The sequence below is a fragment of the Hylobates moloch genome, unplaced genomic scaffold, assembly GCF_009828535.3.
Source record: "Hylobates moloch isolate HMO894 unplaced genomic scaffold, HMol_V3 SCAFFOLD_15, whole genome shotgun sequence".
Taxonomy (NCBI): domain Eukaryota; kingdom Metazoa; phylum Chordata; class Mammalia; order Primates; family Hylobatidae; genus Hylobates; species Hylobates moloch.
In genome coordinates, this window is record NW_026652290.1 from 97,141,821 (window position 1) to 97,161,844 (window position 20,024).

The 20,024-nt window shown below is 60.4% G+C and overlaps 4 protein-coding genes across 10 annotated transcripts in view; 2 read left to right on the forward strand and 2 right to left on the reverse strand.

The window, feature by feature from the left end:
• AP3D1 (adaptor related protein complex 3 subunit delta 1) overlaps positions 1-14,249 on the forward strand; it is a 48,716-nt gene extending 34,467 nt beyond the window's left edge. The window contains exons 20-32 of one of the 2 annotated variants that reach the window (XM_032178977.2): positions 97-296; positions 939-1,012; positions 1,452-1,629; positions 2,333-2,410; positions 2,779-2,886; positions 4,182-4,331; positions 4,683-4,730; positions 5,115-5,304; positions 5,787-5,875; positions 6,053-6,138; positions 6,803-6,924; positions 7,244-7,323; positions 12,973-14,249. In XM_032178977.2, the coding sequence (XP_032034868.1) occupies positions 97-296; positions 939-1,012; positions 1,452-1,629; positions 2,333-2,410; positions 2,779-2,886; positions 4,182-4,331; positions 4,683-4,730; positions 5,115-5,304; positions 5,787-5,875; positions 6,053-6,138; positions 6,803-6,924; positions 7,244-7,323; positions 12,973-13,068 (1,499 nt within the window). In that variant the 3' untranslated portion in view covers positions 13,069-14,249. The remainder of the gene's footprint in view (positions 1-96; positions 297-938; positions 1,013-1,451; positions 1,630-2,332; positions 2,411-2,778; positions 2,887-4,181; positions 4,332-4,682; positions 4,731-5,114; positions 5,305-5,786; positions 5,876-6,052; positions 6,139-6,802; positions 6,925-7,243; positions 7,324-12,972) is intronic. The other variant, XM_058428248.1, reaches the window with a different exon arrangement.
• Positions 1-20,024, reverse strand: part of SCAMP4 (secretory carrier membrane protein 4) — a 247,195-nt gene that overhangs the window by 12,770 nt on the left and 214,401 nt on the right. The gene's annotated exons all lie outside the window — the stretch shown is intronic.
• Positions 15,671-18,416, reverse strand: IZUMO4 (IZUMO family member 4). Of its 5 annotated transcripts, none has more exons than XM_058428263.1 (10): positions 18,072-18,416; positions 17,902-17,982; positions 17,738-17,809; positions 17,279-17,305; positions 17,109-17,184; positions 16,898-16,945; positions 16,782-16,796; positions 16,425-16,443; positions 16,227-16,255; positions 15,692-15,991 (listed from the first exon to the last, which is right to left on the reverse strand). In XM_058428263.1, exons 1-10 carry the CDS (start codon positions 18,286-18,288, stop codon positions 15,901-15,903), a joined length of 675 nt encoding a protein of 224 aa, XP_058284246.1. In that variant the 5' UTR covers positions 18,289-18,416; the 3' UTR covers positions 15,692-15,900. The 5 variants fall into 5 exon arrangements, with proteins under 5 accessions (XP_032034870.1, XP_058284246.1, XP_032034874.1 ...); XM_032178983.2 differs by having other exon boundaries at positions 16,227-16,280; positions 16,426-16,443; positions 18,072-18,372; XM_032178978.2 differs by having other exon boundaries at positions 16,227-16,241; positions 16,426-16,443; positions 18,072-18,371.
• MOB3A (MOB kinase activator 3A) overlaps positions 18,681-20,024 on the forward strand; it is a 27,849-nt gene continuing 26,505 nt past the window's right edge. For both annotated transcript variants that reach the window (XM_058428264.1, XM_032178984.2), the window contains exon 1: positions 18,681-18,937. The gene's annotated coding sequence lies outside the window, so the exon portion shown is untranslated. The remainder of the gene's footprint in view (positions 18,938-20,024) is intronic.

Below are 20,024 nucleotides of genomic sequence, written 5' to 3' on the forward strand. Positions count from 1 at the left end.
GCCGCATTTGTCACACGGGCTGTGGGGTGCTCCTGCCGCCCTCCCCGTGAGACCCTGGGGCGCGGTGCTGAGTGCCTGCCCGCTGCCGGCCCGCAGGGCTGCCAATGTCGGACCAGTACGTGAAGCTGGAGGAGGAGCGGCGGCACCGGCAGAAGCTGGAGAAGGACAGGAGAAGGAAAAAGAGGAAGGAGAAGGAGAAGAAGGGCAAGCGCCGCCACAGCTCGCTGCCCACGGAGAGCGACGAGGACATTGCGCCTGCCCAGCAGGTGGACATCATCACAGAAGAGATGCCTGAGGTCAGCCTCGCCGGGGCCCGGCCTGAGGGTGTCTGTCTTTCTGCACGTGTGTGTGTCCTGGGGCCCGGCCTGGGGGCGTCTGTCTTTCCACGTGTGTGTGTCCTGGGGCCCGGCCTGGGGGTGTCTGTCTCTGCACGTGTGTGTGTCCTGGGGCCCGGCCTGGGGGTGTCTGTCTCTGCACGTGTGTGTGTCCTGGGGCCCGGCCTGGGGGTGTCTGTCTTTCCGTGTGTGTGTCCTGGGGCCCGGCCTGGGGGTGTCTGTCTTTCCACGTGTGTGTGTCCTGGGGCCGTGCACAGTGGCCTCTCCCTATGGTCTTCCTTGGTGGCCGGGATGAGGCCCCGCCCCAGAGAGCATAGGAGGAGAGGCCTATCTGTCCTCGAGCACACGTCCCCACGCATCTGCCCCGGGGCCAGCAGCTTCAGAGGCAGATGCAGGTTGGCTGCGTCCTGGGTCCCAGCCGCTCTTAGTGCCTGGACACTGAGCGGAGCCTCTGGTGGAGCCGCGTCACTGCCCACCTGTGCATGTGGCCCACGTGGGCATGGCCATGGTTGTCTCAGGCAGTCCCACTGTGTCCGAGGTAGATGGAGTTCCACCAGGCCACAAGGGCGGGTTCCACTGATGGGGTTCCTCTCTTCCTGTCAGAACGCTCTGCCCAGCGACGAGGATGACAAAGACCCCAACGACCCCTACAGGGCTCTGGACATTGACCTGGATAAGTGAGTCCACATGGGTTCAGGGTGAGGGTGGAGGCCACATGTGGTTGCTTCCCTTCCTCTCGTCCTCCCAGGCGGGGCCGGGCTCTGCAGGGTGGGCAGGCTGGGGTGGGGTGCAGGCAGGCCTTCCCCAGACCACGTCCTCATTGTGCTGCTCTTGGCTGGCCCTCCCAACCAAGACCCTAAGTGTGGGCTCTGAAGTCTCCAGGCCTGGGGTGCTCGGGAGGTCCCCATGCCGTGACAGGGCAGGGTGTGGCCACCACAGACCCTCCCATGGAGCCTCCAGCAGGCCGTGTTGGGCAGATCTATGTCAGGCCATGGCTGGGGCCAGGGGCTGGAGGAGCAGGTCCCGCACTGCCACATGCTTGGACACGGCAGGTACTGAGTGGTCCTGGGGGGTGGCCAGTGGTGCTGATGTGTGGCCCGGTCATTCCCCTGCCAGGCCGTTAGCCGACAGCGAGAAGCTGCCTATTCAGAAACACAGAAACGCCGAGACCTCAAAATCCCCTGAGAAGGACGTTCCTGTGGTAGAAAAGAAGAGCAAGAAACCCAAGAAGAAAGAGAAAAAGCACAAAGAGAAAGAGAGAGACAAGGAAAAGAAGAAGGAGAAGGAGAAGAAGGTAAGGCTAGCGCCCAGGGCAGCGGCCTTCTCCGTTCCCCTCCCTTGCCCTGAACTCCCAGACGGCCTGGAGACAGCGGTGAGCTCAAGGGAAATGGCTGTGGGTGTGAGTCGGGCAGCGAGCGCCAGCCACCTCGCCCTGGCCCGGCGGAGTGAGGACGCGTGGCTTCTGAGGGGAGCTGGCTGTGCACCTGTGTCAGGGGAGACTGAGGAGGACCCAATGGTCCCATGGGCAAGCCGTGTCCTTACCCGTGTTGGGGGGACATGGTCAGAGCTCGGTGTGGTCCAGACACCACCCTCACGTGCAGCTCCAGAACCGTTTCTGCAGTGTCTGTGTGCAGATTTTCATAGAGAAAGAAACGGACTCTTCAAAGGAGTGCATGTTTGCAGGGCCTGGGGGCCTGTCCACACCCACGTCAGGGGGCCCAGGCAGACATAGGGGCCGCCAGGGGCCTTCTGACTGCTGGAACGGCACACACCCACAGGTTTGTCCCCGGCCCTCTTCTGGCAGTGAAAGCCAGAGCCAGCGGGGCTGGCTGAGGACATTGCCATCAGCTCCTGGATTCCCAGGCTCTGCAAGGCCTGGCTAGTCCAGGGCCCTGGGGGCAGTGAGGGCAGCTGGGGCCCCCCTGGCCCTGTTGTCTCCGGCCCCTCTTCCCAGGACCATGCACTGCGTTTGCTGACAGCCTGTCTTGTGGTTTCAGGCTGAGGACCTGGACTTCTGGCTGTCCACCACCCCACCGCCTGCCCCCGCCCCCGCCCCCGCCCCTGTTCCATCCACGGTAAGAGACTGGCAGCTGGCCAGTGCCAGCCTCGGTGTCTCCAGAGGTCATACCTGGCACTCAGGGAAGAGCCCTGGCTCTCCTGAGGCCCTGCGCTCTCGCAGTCAGCACTGTGCACCTGGGGGACCCAGCACTGAGTGGAGCCGGGGTCACGCTCCCGGGTCCCAGTGGGCCAAGCAGGGGCCAGGGGAATGGGAGGACAGCCAGGGCCTCTGTGCCCACAGGCTGCCTGTCACTCAGAGGGCGCTGTGGCCTCTCAGGCGGGCGTGAGGGCCAGCTGAGGGTGTGCGGCATGGAGGCTGCCTGGGGTGCAGTGGAGTGGGGCCCCTCATTGCCCAGCGTGAGCCCTGAGCCCTGGCTCCCTGCAGGAGGAGCTCAGTGTGAACGCTGTCACTGCCCCGAAGGACGAGTATGAGGACGCCAAGACGGAGGCGCGGGGCGAGGAGGACGACGCTGAGGGGCAAGACCAGGACAAGGTGAGGCTGTCACTCCCCCGGGGGCTGTGGAGGGCGGCATGAGCCCCAGCACCCCAACGTGGGGCCGGACACAGCTTCTGCCACCCGGGTCCCAGCGCAGCCTTGCTCTCGCCTTTGCGTTGGCGTTCTCAGGGGCCTTTTGTTGTGGTTGTGGTCTTTTGTTTTTTGTTTTTTGTTTGTTTTTGAGACGGAGTCTCGCTCTGTCACCCAGGCTGGAGTGCAGTGGTGCGAGCTCGGCTCACTGCAAGCTCCGCCTCCCGGGTTCATGCCATTCTCCTGCCTCAGCCTCCCGAGTAGCTGGGACTACAGGCGCCCCCACTGCGCCTGGCTAATTTTTTGTAGTTTTAGTAGAGATGGGGTTTCACCGTGGTCTCGATCTCCTGACCTCGTGATCCGCCCACCTCAGCCTCCCAAAGTGCTGGGATTACAGGAGTGAGCCACCGCGCCCGGCCGCCGGTCTTTTGTTTTTTTTATAACCTCCTTATTCACACATGGTTCATAAGTCTAGAGTTTATTCATTTGAAGTATGTATACAGTGGTTTTCCGTATATTCACAGAGTTGTGCAACCATCATCACTTCTGTCTAGTTCCAGAACTTTCCATCACCCCTAAAGAAGCTCCATTCCCATCAGCCGTTACTTCTCATTCCCTTCCCAGCCCTGGCACCCATGCATCCCCTTCGTGTCTCTGTGGATCAGTGTGTCCTGGACATCTCATAGAAATGGGGTCATACACTGTGTGGTCTTTTGTGTGTGGCGTCTCACTGAGTGTAATGTCCTCAGGGTGCATCCACACTATGCCTTGGGTCAGAGCCTGGTTCCTGTTCGTGGCCGGGTCATGTTCCAGTGTGTGGACAGGCCACCCTCTGCCGGCCCCGTTCCTCCGCGGATGGGCCACACTGTGCTGACCCACTCATCTGTTGATAGCCACTTGGGCCGTTTCCACTTTGTGGTGACACAGCGTGCTGCTTTGAACATTTGCAAAGTGTGCGTGGATGTGTGTGTTCCCTCTCGGGTGTGTACATGGGCGTGGGGTTGCTGCGTCAAGTGTGGTGTCCTCACGGGTTTGCCCTTTGTGGCTCCCTGGCCGGCGGGGACCATTCCCTGAGCTGCTTTGGCACTTGCCACCAACCAGGGACGGCCCCAGCCTCCGCTGGGCCAGGTCTGGCCTGAGCTCATCCCGGTAGGCCTGAGGCGTGGCTGGTCGTGCCATCCCACCCAGGCCCTGACCTCGCGTTGTGAGGGGGGCGTGCTGGAGCAGCCTGGGAACTGAACCTGATCCTCCTCTTGCTCCAGAAATCTCCCAAGCATAAGAAGAAAAAGCACAAGAAGGAGAAGGAGGAGCGGATCAAAGGCAAGAAGAAGTCCAAGAAGCAGCCTCCAGGCAGCGAGGAGGCGGCGGGGGAGCCGGTGCAGAACGGCGCACCAGAGGAGGAGCAGCTCCCGGTGAGGGGTACTTCAGCGCCCCCGCCCCGTGCCAGGGTTCCTGGCGGGCTACGGGCTGCTCCCCACTCCTGCGGCCTCCATGCGGGAGAGAACTGAGCAGATTCGAGAAGAAGCTGAGCCTGGTGGGGGCAGGGGCCTGGCCCCGGCCCCGGCCCGCAGCCCCACATTCGGCACCCCCGTGGTGGGCTGTGTGGTCCTGGGAGCTGGGGATCCCTTATCGGCCCCTTTGAAGCCCCTTGCCCCAAGCGTTCTTGGAGTTGTGGTATTCGACCTGGGGTATTGGGCCGCACTGGAGTCTTCGTTGGGACAGAGCTCGGGGCCCTGAGGCTGATGCGCCTTTTCTCTTTCCAGCCTGAGTCCAGCTACTCCCTCCTCGCTGAAAATTCCTATGTTAAAATGGTGAGTGGCAGCCGCTCCCTGGGGCAGGGTGGGCTGGCCCACACTCTTTGGCATGGGATTGCGCAGAACCCGGGCAGCCCCCACAGCTCCCGGATGTTGGTGTACCCAGGGCCTGTGATCCCTGGCAGGGGCATTGCTTGGGCAGCACCTCTGGCTTGGGGTAAGGTTGGAGACATGCCCTGAGACTCGGGCTGGCAGGAGGGTCCCTGCCATGCACTCAAAGAGCAGCCATAGGAGGCGCTCAGGCTGCGGCTGGGGGGCGCCCCTCTCCGTGCCTTCCTGTGCCCGTGGGACCCCTGCTGCCTCTGTGGTCATTAAGAGGTGGCTGTGCCTGTTCCCTGCGGCGGGCCCGCCTGCCCTGCTAACACTGGCCATGCCCTGCAGACCTGTGACATCCGGGGCAGTCTGCAGGAGGACAGCCAGGTCACCGTGGCCATCGTGCTGGAGAACCGGAGCAGCAGCATCCTCAAGGGCATGGAGCTGAGCGTGCTGGACTCACTCAATGCCAGGATGGCCCGGCCGCAGGGCTCCTCTGTCCACGACGGCGTCCCCGTGCCTTTCCAGCTGCCCCCAGGTGAGCCCTGCCCCACTCACGGCCTCTCCTGGGGGCTGCGGGAGCACAGTGGCAGCTGGTGACTGCCCAGATCCGCAGGTTCTTGTTGCTTCCTCCCCATGTCCCCTTGGTCCCCAGGCTGCACCTCAGTGCCTCCTGAGTGTCGGAGTCTCGCCACAGCTCTCTGAGAAGCGTGATGGCCTCGGATGGACCTGGCTAGAGTCCCAAGGGTTGGGCTGGGGGCTGGATTCTGGGGCCTTCCTGGGTTCCACGGTTCCAGTGGCCAAGTCTGCCCTCTGAAACAGGGATGGGACCAGGTCCAGGCCAAATTAGGGACCCCAGTAGCCTCTTGTTTCTGCTCCCGTCCCCTGGTGCTCCCTTGGGGGCTGAGCTCAGTTTCCTAATCAGCCACAGAGGACTTGGGGCTGAGGACAGACCTGGAGGCCCCACCCATGCTGAGCCCCCACTGCGTCTCAGGCCCCACTCCCTCTCGCCCCCGCCAGGCGTCTCCAACGAAGCCCAGTATGTGTTCACCATCCAGAGCATCGTCACGGCGCAGAAGCTCAAGGGGACCCTGTCCTTCATTGCCAAGGTATGCAGGGCTCCGCTTGGCGTTGGCGAGCCGACTCTACAGGCAGGGGCTCTTCCTGCCCCATCCCAGTGGGTGTCCAGGTGTCCCTAGGGGAAGCGGGCCACCTGCCTGGGGAGCCCTGAGCCCTGAGCTGGGCCCGACTCCCCACTCAACTGCACCACCTTCACTCCACTGCAGAATGATGAGGGTGCGACCCACGAGAAGCTGGACTTCAGGCTGCACTTCAGCTGCAGCTCCTACTTGATCACCACACCCTGCTACAGGTGGGGCCCAGGCCCACGCCCCTGTGTCCCGCACCCCCTCCGCCTCCCCTCTACCTTGCAGACACCTGTGCCCTGGGGACTGAGGCTTCTGGGCAGGACTTTAGAGACGGATTCGGAGGCGCTGGCTTGTGGCTGGTGCAGGCCAGGCTGCCTGGTGTCTGCGCCAGCTGGGGCTGTGTAGTTGAAGCCACAGGCCGGGCAGCGTCACCCATAGAGGCCCTGGCTCCCGGAAGTCCTGAAGGCTGGAGGGGTGAGACCAAGGAGCCAGCAGGGCGGGCTCCTCCTGAGGCCTCTTCTCGGCACGGCTTGGCATGCGGCACCCCCTGCCCCCTGAGTCCTCACAGGCTGTCCTCTGCGTGCCTGCATCCTAGCCTATCCCCCCAGTCCCTTCCTACAGGACATCCGTCCTTGTCGGAGGAGGGTCCACCCCATGGCTTTAGGCACCTCTGTGACCTCTTTAAAGACAAGTCATTGTCAGTTTCTGGGTGTGAGGGCTTCCACACATGAAAAGAAGCCACATCTTCCAGGACCCCCAAGACCTCCCGGCCCAGACACACAGGACGGTGTCCAGGCACAGCATGCGTGGCAGGTTTTGTTGGCTTCTGTGCCAGGGAGCCTGAGGATCCCGGCCCCACCGCAGTCAGCCTCCCTGTCCCTCCCACAGTGACGCCTTTGCTAAGTTGCTGGAGTCTGGGGACTTGAGCATGAGCTCAGTCAAAGTCGATGGCATTCGGATGTCCTTCCAGAATCTTCTGGCGAAGATCTGTTTTCACCACCATTTTTCCGGTAAGGAGAGTGAGGGGCTGATGGACTGCACGGGGCTTTCACGCACGCCGCAGCCATCCCGTCCTGTTGGAGCCGGGCCTGTGGCCCTCGCATCCAGACTGACTCCCTTTGGGATCCCGGGTGGCTGGTGGCCCCGAGGCCTGGGAGCTGGTGCGGGGGCTGCATTCCCCACACCCCAGGCCTCCCAGGACCACACCCTGCTCCTACAGGCCTCCTGAACCTGTGGCCAAGGGCAGCCCAGGAAGGTGGCCCCTGCTCTGGGGTTGGGGCTGCAGCCATGCAGTGTCTAGGAAGCCTAACCCCGCCTGCTCTGTTGCAGTTGTGGAGCGAGTGGACTCCTGCGCCTCCATGTACAGCCGCTCCATCCAGGGCCACCACGTCTGCCTCCTGGTGAAAAAGGTGAGCCTCGGGCCTCTGTACACAGCCTGGCTCCTGCTGCCTCTCCTGGGGTCATGCCCAGGCCTTCATCCCCAGGGGCGAGCTTTGGGACTTCGAGGGTTCAAAGACAGTGATGGCAGCACTGCAGCCATGAGCCCCTCACCTGTGCCAGCCCCATTCAGCAGCGCAGACTCTCCCTCAGCAAGACGGGGCTTCCACCTCCTGCTGCGCTGCTCACCCCAGGCTGACACATGGCTCCGGGGGCCCCACTCCCACTGCACTCCTGCCCCCCACCCTACCCCCATGCACAAGGCAGCCACGACCCTGGGGTCGGACTTTCCACCTCTCACTGCCACTCTTCTAGAATGACTCCTCGCTCCCTCCGCTCTGGGCCACCCTCTCCTGAGTACTGCAGGGTGCTTGTCTTTGCAGTGTGTCGACTGCCGAACGCAGTATGTCGACTGCCGAACGCAGTGTGTGAATATTTTGTTGAGGGCTTTTGTGTCTATATATGAGGAGTTGGGTTTTTAGTTTTCTTTTCTGGTGCCGCCTTTGGTTTTGTCATCCAGTGGCCTCGTCAGACGCGCAGGAGAGTGTGTCCTCTCTGTTTTGGGACAGACTGTGTGTGATGATGAGTGGCATTTCTTCCTTAGGAAGAAATTTGTATACAGAATTCACCAGAAAACCATCGGGCCTGGGGAGTTCCTTTTCTGCAGGCTTTTAGCTACAAACTCAGTTTTTTGTTTTAACAGTTGTAGGAAGCCCCAAGTTACCGTTCATCTTGGGTGAGTTTGGTAGTTTGTACTTTTCAAAGAATTAGCGTAAGGAATCATCAGTCACTGAGTTGATGTGCGTAGCAGTGCGTGCCGTATTCTCGCTCCTCCTTGTGATGATCCTGGGTCCCTTTCAGTTCTGATGGTCACGGTTTGTGTCTCTTTTAACTGGTTCTCCTGGGTAGAGGTTTATCCATTTTATTGCACTTTTCTTTTTTTTTTTTTTTTTGAGACGGAGTCTCGCACTGTCGCCCAGGCTGGAGTGCAGTGGCACAATCTGGGCTCACTGCAAGCTCCGCCTCCCGGGTTCATGCCATTCTGCCTCAGCCTCCCGAGTAGCTGGGACTACAGGCACCCACCACCACGCCTGGCTAATTTTTTGTATTTTTAGTAGAGACAGGGTTTCACCATGTTAGCCAGGATGGTCTCAATCTTTTGACCACGTGATCCGCCCACCTCGGCCTCCCAAAGTGCTGGGATTACAGGTGTGAGCCACTGTGCCCGGCCTGTCATTGCTGTTCTTTTCATTCCTAATGTTCCAGTTTTCTCCTGGCTCACTGCCTCCCATGAAACACTCACTCCCTGTCGCCTCCCCAGCCCCTAGCACCCCGTATCCTACTTTGTGTCTGTGAATCTGATGACTCTAGGGACCTCCTAGGAGTGGAATCACACGGAATGTATCCTGTGTCTGGCTGCTCTTATTCCGCCTCATGTCCTCAAGGTGCATCCACATTGCAGCCTCTGTCAGGATTCCCTTCCTTTTCACGGCAGAATCATATTTTGTTGTGCAGATGGACCATGCTGTGTGTCCACTCATCCATCGCTGCTCCCACCTTCTGGCTGTTGTGAATTGTGCTGCTATCAACATTGTTGTTAAACAAATAACTGTTTGAGTCCCTGCCTTCAGTACTTTTGTTTTTTTAATTTTTTTGTTTTTGTATTTGTTTTGGAAACAGTCTTGTTCTGTTGCCCAGGCTAGAGTGCCCTGGAGCAAGGGCTCACCACAACCTCCGCCTCCCAGGTTCAAGCAATTCTCCTGCCTCAGCCTCCTGAGTAGCTGGGATTACAGGAATGCGCCACCTCGCCCCACTAATTTTTGTATTTTTAGTAGAGATGGGGTTTTGCCAGGTTAGCCAGACTGATCTGGAACTCCTGACCTCAGGTGATCTGCCTGCCTCGGCCTCCCAAAGTGCTGGGATTGCAGGAGTGAGCCCATTTGTTTTGAATATACACCCGGGAATGTGATTGCTGGGTCCTGTGGTAATTCCATGTTTGAGGTTTTGAGGAGCTGCCAGACTGTATTCCTCAGTGCTGCACTGTGTTTCCCACCTGCCGCCGTGCAGGAGGCCCTGTTTCTTCACCTGTCGTCATCGTGCTGACAGCAGCCATTCTTTTTTTTTGAGATGGAGTCTCACTCTGTCGCCCAGGCTGGAGTGCAGTGGTGCGATCTCGGCTCACTGCAAGCTCCTCCCGGGTTCAAGCGATTCTCCTGCCTCAGCCTCCTGAGAAGCTGGGATTACAGGTGCCCACCACCACGCCTGGATAATCTTTTTGTCTTCTTAAGAGAGACAGGGTTTCCGGGGTTTCACCATGTTGGTCAGGCTGGTCTCAAACTCCTGATCCGCCTGCCTCAGACTCCCAAAGTGCTAGTATTAGAGGCATGAGCCCCCGCACCCAGCTGATGGCAGCCATTCTGCTGGGCCTGAGGTGGCTGGAGCTGATCTGTTGCTGCTTTTTGGGTGCTGCACGCTTCCTCCCTGCTGAGACTAGCTCTGTTGGGGAGACCCTAACCCAGTGGTGCTAGAGGAATTAAAGACACACACACAGAAATACAGAGGTGGGAATGAAGTGGGAAATCGGGGATCTCACAGTCTTCAGAGCTGAGAGCCCTGAACAGAGATTTACCCACATATTTATTAACAGCAAGCCAGTCATTAGCATTGTTTCTATAAATATTAAATTAACTAAAAGTATCCCTTACGGGAAACGAACGGATGGGCCAAATTAAAGGAATAGATTGGGCTAGTTAACTGCAGCAGGAACACGCCCTTAAGACACAGCTCGCTCATGCTATCGTTTGTGGCTTAAGAATGCCTTTAAGTGGTTTTCCGCCCTGGGCCAGCCAGGTGTTCCTTGCCCTCATTCCTGTCAACCCACAACCTTCCAGTGTGGGCGTTAGGGCCATTATGAACATGTTACAGTGCTGCAGAGATTTTGTTTATGGCCAGTTTTGGGGTCAATTTATGACCAGATTTTGGGGGGCCTGCTCCCAATACCTCCCCAGCCTGGGCTGCTGCCCCTCACGCCCCTGAGGCTGTGTTCAGATGGGTTCAGGCTGAACCCATCTGAACACATTGCTCTCCTGCCAAGCTCACCACTCTGCCTCGTCCTAGCTGTTCTGCTATTGAGCCCACACAGGGAGGGTCTATTTTTCAGGTCTGAAATTCCCACTGGGCCCTTCTTGTATCTTCTGTGTCTTTGCTGATGCCCTGGTGATCTGTTGGAGCATTTTCCTAACAGCTACTTTAAAGCTTAGGCCAGTTGGGCATGGTGGTGTGTAACTGTGGTCCCAGCTACTTGGGAGGCTGAGGCAGGAGGATCACTTGAGCCCTGGAGGTCGAGACCAGCCCGGGAACATGGCAAGACCCCAGGTCTACAAAAATTTTTAAAAATTAGCCAGTACTAAGAAATTAGTACAGTGAGCCTGTAGTCCCTGCTACTTGGGAGGCTGGGGTGGGAGGATCTCTTGAGCCCAGGAGTTCAAGGCTATGGTGAGCCCTGATTGTGCCACTGCACTCCAGCCTGGGCAACAGAGTGAGACTCCAAAAAAAAAAAACACTTGTGTCAGAGAGTCCTAGTGTCCGTCCACCTTGGTGCGCTGACGGCCTTGGTGTTGGGGTCTGCACGTTGGGGTCTTCATGTTGGTTTCTGCCAATGGCCTTGGCATTGGTGCCTTGGTGTTGGGGTCTGAGTGTTGGTGCCTTGGCGTTGGGGTCTGGGTGTTGGGGTCTGGGTGTTGGGGTATGAGTGTTGGTGCCTTGGCGTTGGGGTCTGGGTGTTGGAGTCTTGGAGTTGGTGCCTCAGCGTTGGGGTCTGGGTGTTGGTGTCTTGGTGTTGGTATCTGCTCACGGCCTTGGTGTTGGGGTCTTGGCACTGGGGTCTTGGCATTGGTGCTTCAGCATTAGGGTCTGGGTGTTGGTGCCTTGGTGTTTGGTCTGCCGATGGCCTTGGCATTGGTGCCTTGGTGTTGGCATCAGGGTGATATGATCTTGGCATTGGGGTCTACCGACGGCCTTGCCATTAGTGCCTTGGCACTGGTGTCTTGGTGTTGGTGCCTTGGCGCTGGGTTCTTGGCACTGGGGTCTGCCGAGGGCCTCTCTGTATGAGTGGATTCTCCTGGTCATTTTCCGTGGGGTCCTGTGAGCCTCTGGGCCTTGTTCCATCCTCTGGAGGACGTGGGTGGTCAGTTCCCAGCTGCAAGTCCCCCCTGCCGTCTGGGGACTGTGGCCCCAAGCGCACCACCACCTGCCCAGCCTCTCCTCTCAGTGCTGCCTCTTGTCCCTGGCCTTGGCACCCGGCAGCGGCCTCTGGACTCAGTGCCTTTGGTTGCTCTTTGGGAAAGGATCCGCAGCATGGGGTGAGCCTAGCAGATCGTGAGCAGCTTCACGGGGTGGCTTTCCCCACGCACCTCCCTCTCTGGGGGCTCTGGTTACCCCACTCTGCTGGCTTCTTCCACAGTCGCTTCTGGGGCCCAGTGGCAGGAGGGCAGAAGGACAGACAGTGCTCAACTGTCTGCTAGCTCAGGAGCTCTTCGGATTCTGGTCTTCGTCCCCGGCTGTCTCTGGCTGCCTCAGGGCCCTCAGGTGCCGGCTCCCACTTCTGTGTAGGCCGGAGCCCCTCCCACTGGAGACCCAGGTGCGGTGGACCGCTCCCTCACCCGAGCCCTTCCCATTTTTTTTTAATAATTAACAAATTCGCAAAATTAAAAGGACAACACATATAGCTGTGAGGCAATATTTGCACATAGTATTTTTGTTTGTTTGTTTTTTAATTTTTTTGAGGTAGAATCTCACTCTTATCGCCCAGGCTGGAGTGCAGTGGTGCAAACACGGCTCACTGCAACTTCAACCTCCTGGGCTCAAGCAATCCTCCTGCCTCAGCCTCCCGCATAGCTGGGACCACAGGCATGAGCCACCCGGCCTGGCCTGCATGTACTTTTATTTATTTTTGAGATGGAGTTTTGCTCTTGTTGCCCAGGCTGGAGTGTGGTGGAATGATCTCAGCTCACATGCAAACTCCACCCGCTGGGTTCAAGAGAGTCTCCTGCTTCAGCCTCCCAAGTAGCTGGGATTACAGGTGTCCTGCCACCATGCCCGGCAAATTTTTTATTTTTATTTATTTTATTTTATTTTATTTTATTTACTTATTTATTTATTTATTTGAGACAGTCTCACTCTGTCCGCCAGGCTGGAGTGCAGTGGCGTGATCTCGGCTCACTGCAAGGTCCACCTCCCAGGTTCACGCCATTCTCCTGCCTCAGCCTCCCAAGTAGCTGGGACTACAGGCGCCCACCACCACACCCGGCTAATTTTTCGTATTTTTTAGTAGAGATGGGGTTTCACCGTGTTAGCCAGGATGGTCTTGATCTCCTGACCTCGTGATCTGCCCGCCTCGGCCTCCCGAAGTGCTGGGATTACAGGCGTGAGCCACCGCACCCGGCCATTTTTTGTATTTTTAGTAGAGACGGTTTCACCATGTTGACCAGGCTGGTTTCGAACTCCTGACCTCAGGTGATCCACCCATCTTGGCCTCCCAAAATGCTGGGATTACAGACTTGAGCCACCGTGCCTGGCCCCTGCACATCCTTTTAACAATATCCATCTTTTTCCTTACACAGGGTGGGGACTCCGTCTCAGTCGACGGGAAGTGCAGTGACTCCACGCTGCTGAGCAGCTTGTTAGAAGAGATGAAGGCGACGCTGGCCAAGTGTTGAGAGCTGCCTGCGAGCCCCGCACCGCCCCGCGGAGCACGCGCCCAGGGACCGCAGCCCTGACGTGTCTCGCCTCTCCTCGGTTGTGTGTACTGTACCCAAGCCTGAGTGTTAATTTAACTCCATGTTGTCCGCCGTGTAGACATCCGAGGTCATATGTTGCGTTGAATTATCTGACCATCCTTTTTTACTGTGACTCTTCCCACTCTCTTTGGCAAGAAGTCCCCTTCTCGTCCCCAAACCAGCAAGGGACTCCCCCACCTGGGTCTGTGCCCTGCCCCGTGCTGGGGGCTGAGTCCTTGAATGTGGCTTCAGGGGCTCCTGTCCTGGGCCAGGGCCTGATGGGCACCACGTGAGGGGCACTTGGTGGACAGGGTGGGGCTGACGTGGCCTCCTCTGGGGTTGCCTGCTTTTGACCCAAAGGTCCTGACGGTGGCGTCTGGGGAAGGGGAAGGAAGGGCCGCTGTCGCCAAGGTTTTCTCTCCCAGAACCCACAGTGGGAAAGCGGTCTTGCCAGGCGTTGTCCATCGTCAGTGTGCTCGTGGGCTGTGGCTGGGTCCTGGGATCCCAGGCCACGTGCCAGCCAGGCTGTGGGCGCGGCGGGGCCAGGGACGCCAAAGAGAGGTTGCGGTCAGAACCATGGACGGGGTGGGATGAGGTCTCTCTGCCACCATTCTTCCTGGTCAGCAGAAGTGCATCTCGGCAGGCTTGGGTTTGGGGTGGGGGTATGTGGTCGCATCCCCTGCTTGCCACTGTGCGCACCAAGGTTTCCCAGCACCCTTAGGAAGGCCCGGGCAGGACCTGGAAGCACCGGACCCGGGCTGTTCTCCTGTGTTGAAGGAGTGCGCCCAGTGCCCTTGGGCAGGACCTGTGAGAGCCACCTCACAGGCAGAGCCCCCACCAGGCAGGGCAAGGAGACTCTGCTCACACCCCATGGCCAGCGTGGGCACAGGACTGACCCTTCTTCAGAGATAATGACATTTTATCTTTTCCTTTTGATGAAAACTGTCACTTTAGCATGTAATCTATTACAGAATCCCATGCAGTGATTCTAGGATTTGAAATTGTATGATGTGTTACATAAGAATTTGCTATCGACATTCCCGTATAAAGAAGAGAGAGACATATCACGCTGCTGTCATGATTTTGTGTCAAGATGATCCAATAAAGTTGTAAAACAGGCATTTCCACATGGGGTCTTCTGCCTGGCCTGGGTCATGCGGCGCTGCAGGACTGGAGCCTCTGCGCCTCAGCTCATGGGCCCCTGGGAGGTGGCCTCGGTCCCCAGCACCATCCAGGCCTGGGGCTCCTGCAGTCACAGGCCAGGGAATCCCCCACCCCATGGTGGCCTCAGTCCCCAGCATCTCCACCCAAGGCCGTGCAGGGGAGCAGGTGCCCGCTCTCCCTCCCCTTCCCCAAGAGCCCCCCCGGGGCAGGGGCAGATCCAGAATTGAGAAGTGTGGAAGAGCAGCCACCCCACCCCCAGGTGAATTTGCCTCCTTTTCACCAGCCTTACACCTTGAAGACGGGAGCCTCGAGCAAGGTGACGCTGGGTCAGTGAAGGGAAGCCCCTGTCCACTCTAACCCAAGACGCGGCCATGGTGGTGGGCGTTGGGTGGCAGGGGGCTCAGAGCAGCACAGACGGGACCCTAGCCCCGGCCCACACCAGCATTCTTTCTAGAAGACCATGCCTTGAAAGCACCTGCCGCGAGCCTCTTGTTATCTAAACACGCTCGCCGGCCTCAGAAGAAGCATCCTTCACAGCCAGGACCCGGCACCATCACTCCTGACGCTGTCCCCAGTGGCCACTACCACGTTCTCCCCCGACATGCGTGTGGCTCCCATGGCCCACGGAGCCTAGGAGGCGCTCGGTCACCTTCCCACACGCCGCTCCTGACCTCAGCAAATGTGTCCAGGTACCCCTCCCGTGACGGGAGCCTGAGGCGGCCACAAGACAGTGCATGGGACCCATGGTGGCAGCAACAGTGTGCTCGAGGATGTTCTCGCCAGTGTTCTGCAGCCGCCCCAATGCCGGAGCAAAGGGACGCTCAAGGAAGCAAAGAGACCGGCAGGAGGCAAGGAGACCGCCGGGCTGAGGTCGCCCAAGTGAGAATGGGACTTGGAGCTGCACCGCCGCACAGATGGAACACGAGTCCCTCCCTCCTGTGTGTCAGGCTCCATCAGCCAGAGTCAGGCAGTCGTGGCCCCGACTCTGGCCATTATGCCACGCCTGTCACTGCCACAGATGAGACAGCCCACAGTTCCTGTGTTCCTTGGCTCGGGTCTGACGTACGTGACCACAACACCTAAACGCACTAGTGCTGGCCCTGGTCTCAACCACGCTGTGGCCTCGCTTTGGGTGGAAGAATCCAGGCGCTCTGTGGGCTTGTGTGAGCCTACCCATGTGCGCTCAGGTGGGCCACGGCCCCACACCTAGGAGTCCGGGGACAGTCCCTGAGGCCCTGTGAGTGTGGCTTGGAGTCGGTCCCCCACGGCTGTGGACCTGAGGCCAGGACCTGCCCTGCTCTGTCTGGGACCTTTAGGCCTCCCCAGAAGCCCACCTCCAGCCCCTAGAGGCTTCCCCCTGCCCCGACAAGAACTCTTCTGCAAAGAGAAACATCAGGGACTTTAATCATCACATCCCGCAGCTCTGCGGACCTGCGCACAGCCCACCCCCATTCCCTCCCTCCCGCCTCCCGGCCCTGGCCAGCTCCGCTCTGTCCGGGGGTGGAGGGGGGGTCCTGAGGCAGCAGCAGCCCAGCTCCAGAGGGACAGGCGGGGGCTGTCCAGCCGAGTCCCCGCCCCCACGTTGCCCTGGGGCAGGCCCAGCTGCCGTCAGTGCTGCTTGAGACACTCGGCAGCATCTTCCAAGGTCAGGTTGGCCAGATGTGGGGGCTCCAGACACCTTAAGGCCGGCGATACCAGGCTGTGGGGAGACGAGGCTGCCTCAGCTCTCCACGTCCCTCACCCCCTGCCTCCCTGGGGGTCTTTGCTGGGGGGCCCCAGGCCTCTCCTCCCAGTTGGGACGTGTGGTCCTATGTGTGGCCACATCCACGACACCCGCGTGCCTGGGATTTCAGAAGGGTGTGGGGGCCGCGGCACGCTGGTGTTGGCTTAGGAGCACCCCTTCTCCCGAGGCCTCCCTTCTCTGAGTCACTCACAAGGCTGGGGTGGCTCTGTGTGTCCCAGGCCAGGAGAAGGAGGAGGAGCGTGGTTCGTTCATGAAAACCACCACATGGGTGTGGTTGCAGAGGTGACATCCAGCAGGTGTCCCAGGTATAGGGAGAGCCCCACCTGCGGTGCCCCCCTCCTCTCTCCCTTTACCCCCTCCCCCTGAAGGCCAGGTCAGGGCGGCCTTACCTCATGCTCGTGTCCTGTCTGAAAGGCAATGTGGGGCAGTCAGCCCCTCCATGGGGCACCCTTAACCATTGTAGGGAACCCTCCCAGGCTCTGACCACAGACCTGGGACAGGGGTGGAACCAGACCCTATGGGGACCCTTTAGGCAGGATGCCCCCCTCCAGCTGAGGGTCGAAGACCTTTGAGGGAGAAAGAGGCTGCAGCCGCCTCCTGTGCAGAGCTGGGTTGAGGTTCCACCTCCTCAGGAACCCCTCTAGGACATGGGAGCTGAGGGAGCCAGCCTGTGCCCCACACATACTCACCCACGAGGTGCTGACATACGCACACTGCCTGTGCGCGGTTTGAGGAGGGGACTTACTTGTGCCAGTTATGTCTACAAGGACAGTGGGTTTGCACTCAGGAGGCCGAGTGGCCGTTGCCAGTGTTCCCTCCCAGGCCCAGGTGAGCTTGCTGCCACCCGAAGACCCCGCTCACATGTAGTTCAGGAGGCCCTGGACAGCTGACTCCCACTGCTCCGAGGACCTGTGGGATGCAGGCTTGGAAGTGGTGCGCCCCTGAACCCCCGGCCCCGCCCTACCCTGATGACGAGGGCCAGGTGGAAGGCGGGGAACCCCCTCCAAGGAGAGCCTGGGACCCCAGGGACAGCAGGGCCCTGGCACAGGTGGGTGTGATGCCTGAGCCCTACTCGCAGTTATAGCCAAAGCAGGCGATGTGTGAGTCTGTGCAGTTGTTGCAGGAGATGGTCTCATACTGGAAGATGCCTGAAACACATAACAGCCGCCAGGGCTCCCCTCGGCCTCCAGGGCCCCAAGCTGCCGCCGGCACGCCCCTCAGCCTGGACGGAGCCTCGCTTACCACAGTGGTGCTGACAGTCGATGCGGCCTGTGTGAGGGCAGGACAGCGCCATCTTACCAGGCCCAGCCTTGTCCCCAGTCCTGCCTCCTCCCAACCCTCCAAAGCCTCAGGGCCTGTCCCTCGCCACTGGGGCCCAGGCTCACCTGGTTTTCATGTATATGTGTCCATGGCCCAGAGGGAAGGGGTCCCCAGGTTGACCCCCAGCGTGGGATGGGGCAAACTTCAGGGGAGGGCGGTGGCAATACACCCAGCGCCTCTGGGGGCTACTTAGGGGAGGTCCCCGCGGGGTGATGGCATTGATCCTTCAGGTGCTGGGCTGGGTCCCTCCCTGGAGAGCTGCCCTCCTCCCCAGCTGCCCGGTGCCAGGTGCCCTGTTCACATCACTCCTGCCTCAGCCAAGCCCCTGGGTCTCCGAGGCTCTGGGCAACACCTCCCTCCTCTGAAGCCGTATTTGCTCACTTTCGATGATGGCGTTCTGGATGAGATGCACCTGCTCGCGGAAGATGTTTCGCAGCTCGTTGGGGAAATACCCTGAGGAGTCGAGGCAGGAGAAGGTCCGGCTCAGGCGGTGGGCGGGGTGTCCTGAGGTGGGGGGGGCCCCGCCTCGGTTTCGCGCCCCTTACCCGGGAAGTACATCTTCCTCTGGTACAGCTGATCCATCATCTGGTACACTGCCGTCGCCACTTGGTCCAGCTTCTCCCGGGCTGCGGGCAGGAGGAGAAGCCAGGTGACCGGCCTGCCCGGGGGTCTCGCTGGGGGGGTAGTCGGGACTGGGCTGGGCTCCGGCACTCACTGATCTCGGCGGGGATGGCCAGGTGCAGCTCCTTCATCGTGTCGTCGCTCCAGTCGGTGAGCAGCACCCCTGACACGGGGATGTCGCCCACCCACCAGGACTTGAAGTTCACATGGTTGCGGTAGAAGGAGAACTTCTCGGAGAAGTTGCTGTGGCAGTGCAGACAGCCGTGGGCCAGCGCCGCCGTCAGTCCCACCAGGCACAGCAGCAGGGCCATGCCCGTCCCGGCCTGCCGCAGGCCAACCAACGGCGCTGCTCGCGCCACACCCCTCAGCCGCGCACCAACCAACGGCCCGCACTCGGGCACTGGGCCGTGTCTCCTCCCCCTGCGCCCCACCAGCGCAGGCCCCGCCCCCTCCCAGACCCAGCCCCGCCTCCGTCCTCAGCCGACTACTGACGGCGCCGGTTCCGCCTCCAGGCCCCGCCCACGACCCGCCCCTCAGAAGACTCCGCCACTGGCTGGGCCCCGCCCCCAGGCCGCGCCCTACGCATGCGCCAATGGCCCGTGCCCGCTCCTCGGCCGACTCCCGCTGAGGCCCCGCCCCGTGTCGCAGCCACGGTGCAGGCTCCGCCCGCAGGCGGCGGCCCCGGTAGCTAGGCAACGGAGACCTCCTCCCGGCCCGGCTCAGGGTGTCCTAGGGCTGCTGCCCGGAACTTGGCTCCGTGCGCCTTCGCCGCCCGCGCCCCTTAAAGCCCGCGGGACCGAGTCTGGGAAACCCCTGCACGCCGCTTCTGCGCGCAGCCCCGGGCCCTTTAAGGAAAGTAGGTCCGGTCCGCGGGTGCGGTCGGGCGTGCGTGTGAGGCGTCCTCCGCGACCGTGTCCCTCCGCGGCGGCTGCAAGGCGGGGCGGCGGCTGAGGCAGCCAGGTGGGTGCCGGGAGGGGCGAAAGCGGGCGGCAGAGGCGGCCAGGTGGGTGCCTGGGAGGGGCGAAGGCGGGCGGCAGAGGCGGCCAGGTGGGTGCCCGGGAGGGGTGAACTTAGGCGGCGAGGAGACCGAGTCCTCAGGAAGGGCGAACCCTGGCGGCGGGGAAGCTGGATCTCTCAGAAAGGGCGAACTTAGGCGGCGGGGAGGCCGAGCCTTCAGGAAGGGCGAGGCTGGGCGCGGTGGCTCACGCCTGTAATCCCAGCACTTTGGGAGGCCGAGGCGGGTGGATCACCTGAGGTCGGGAGTTCGAGACCAGTCTGGCCAACATGGTGAAACCCCGTCTCTACCAAAAATACGAAATTAGCCGCGCGAGGTGGCAGGCGCCTGTCATCCCAGCTACTGAGGAGGCTGAGGCGGGAGAATCACTTGAACCCGGGAGGCAGAGGTTGCAGTGAGCCGAGATCATACCACTGCACTCCAGCCTGGGCAACCAGAGCGGGGGAAAAAAAAGGAAAGAAAGAAAAAGAAAAAAGAAAAAAGGAAGGGTGAACTCAGGCGGCAGGGAAGCCGGATCCTTCAGGAGGGGTGAACTTAGGCGGCGAGGAGGCTGAATCCCTCAGGAAGCGCGAACCCAGGCAGGGAGGCCGATCCCCCAGGAGGGGTGAACGCGGGCGGCAGGGAGACCGATTACCCCGCAGGGGGATACAGGGTGCGGGGTCGAGCTGCGGGGGTGAACTCCTGGCCCTGCCCGCTGTCCTCCCGCAGGACCCCGCACCTCCCGGTGTGGATTAAAATTCTGCAGGGCTTCAGGACCCCCAAGCCCACGCGGCTGTCGGGCCCTTTCGAATATGCCCTTCTTGCTCGGGGTCCCCAAAGTCGCTGGCAGGGCCCCCCCACCCCCGAAAGAGGCGTCCGCCAAGGACAAGCTGCTCCTCCTCCCTGCAGCGAAGAGGGGCTAGAAAGTGTAAGCGAGGGTGCATTTCGTTAGGAGTCACTGAGAGGGGAGAGGAGATTGGAAAATGCAATCACAGAGCAGAAAATCAATGCTCCAAGCCGCAGTTCACCCTGGGGGTAAGATTTCCAGTCTTT

Excerpts from the sequence above, each read along its gene's own strand:
- IZUMO4 (XM_032178983.2), bottom strand. The coding sequence starts at position 18,288 with ATGGCCCTGCTGCTGTGCCTGGTGGGACTGACGGCGGCGCTGGCCCAC. Across the intron at positions 17,810-17,901 it reads GAGGAAGATGTACTTCCCGG|GGTATTTCCCCAACGAGCTG; the intron begins GTAAGGGGCGCG and ends TCGACTCCTCAG. Across the intron at positions 17,185-17,278 it reads CGACTGTCAGCACCACTGTG|GCATCTTCCAGTATGAGACC; the intron begins GTAAGCGAGGCT and ends TATGTGTTTCAG.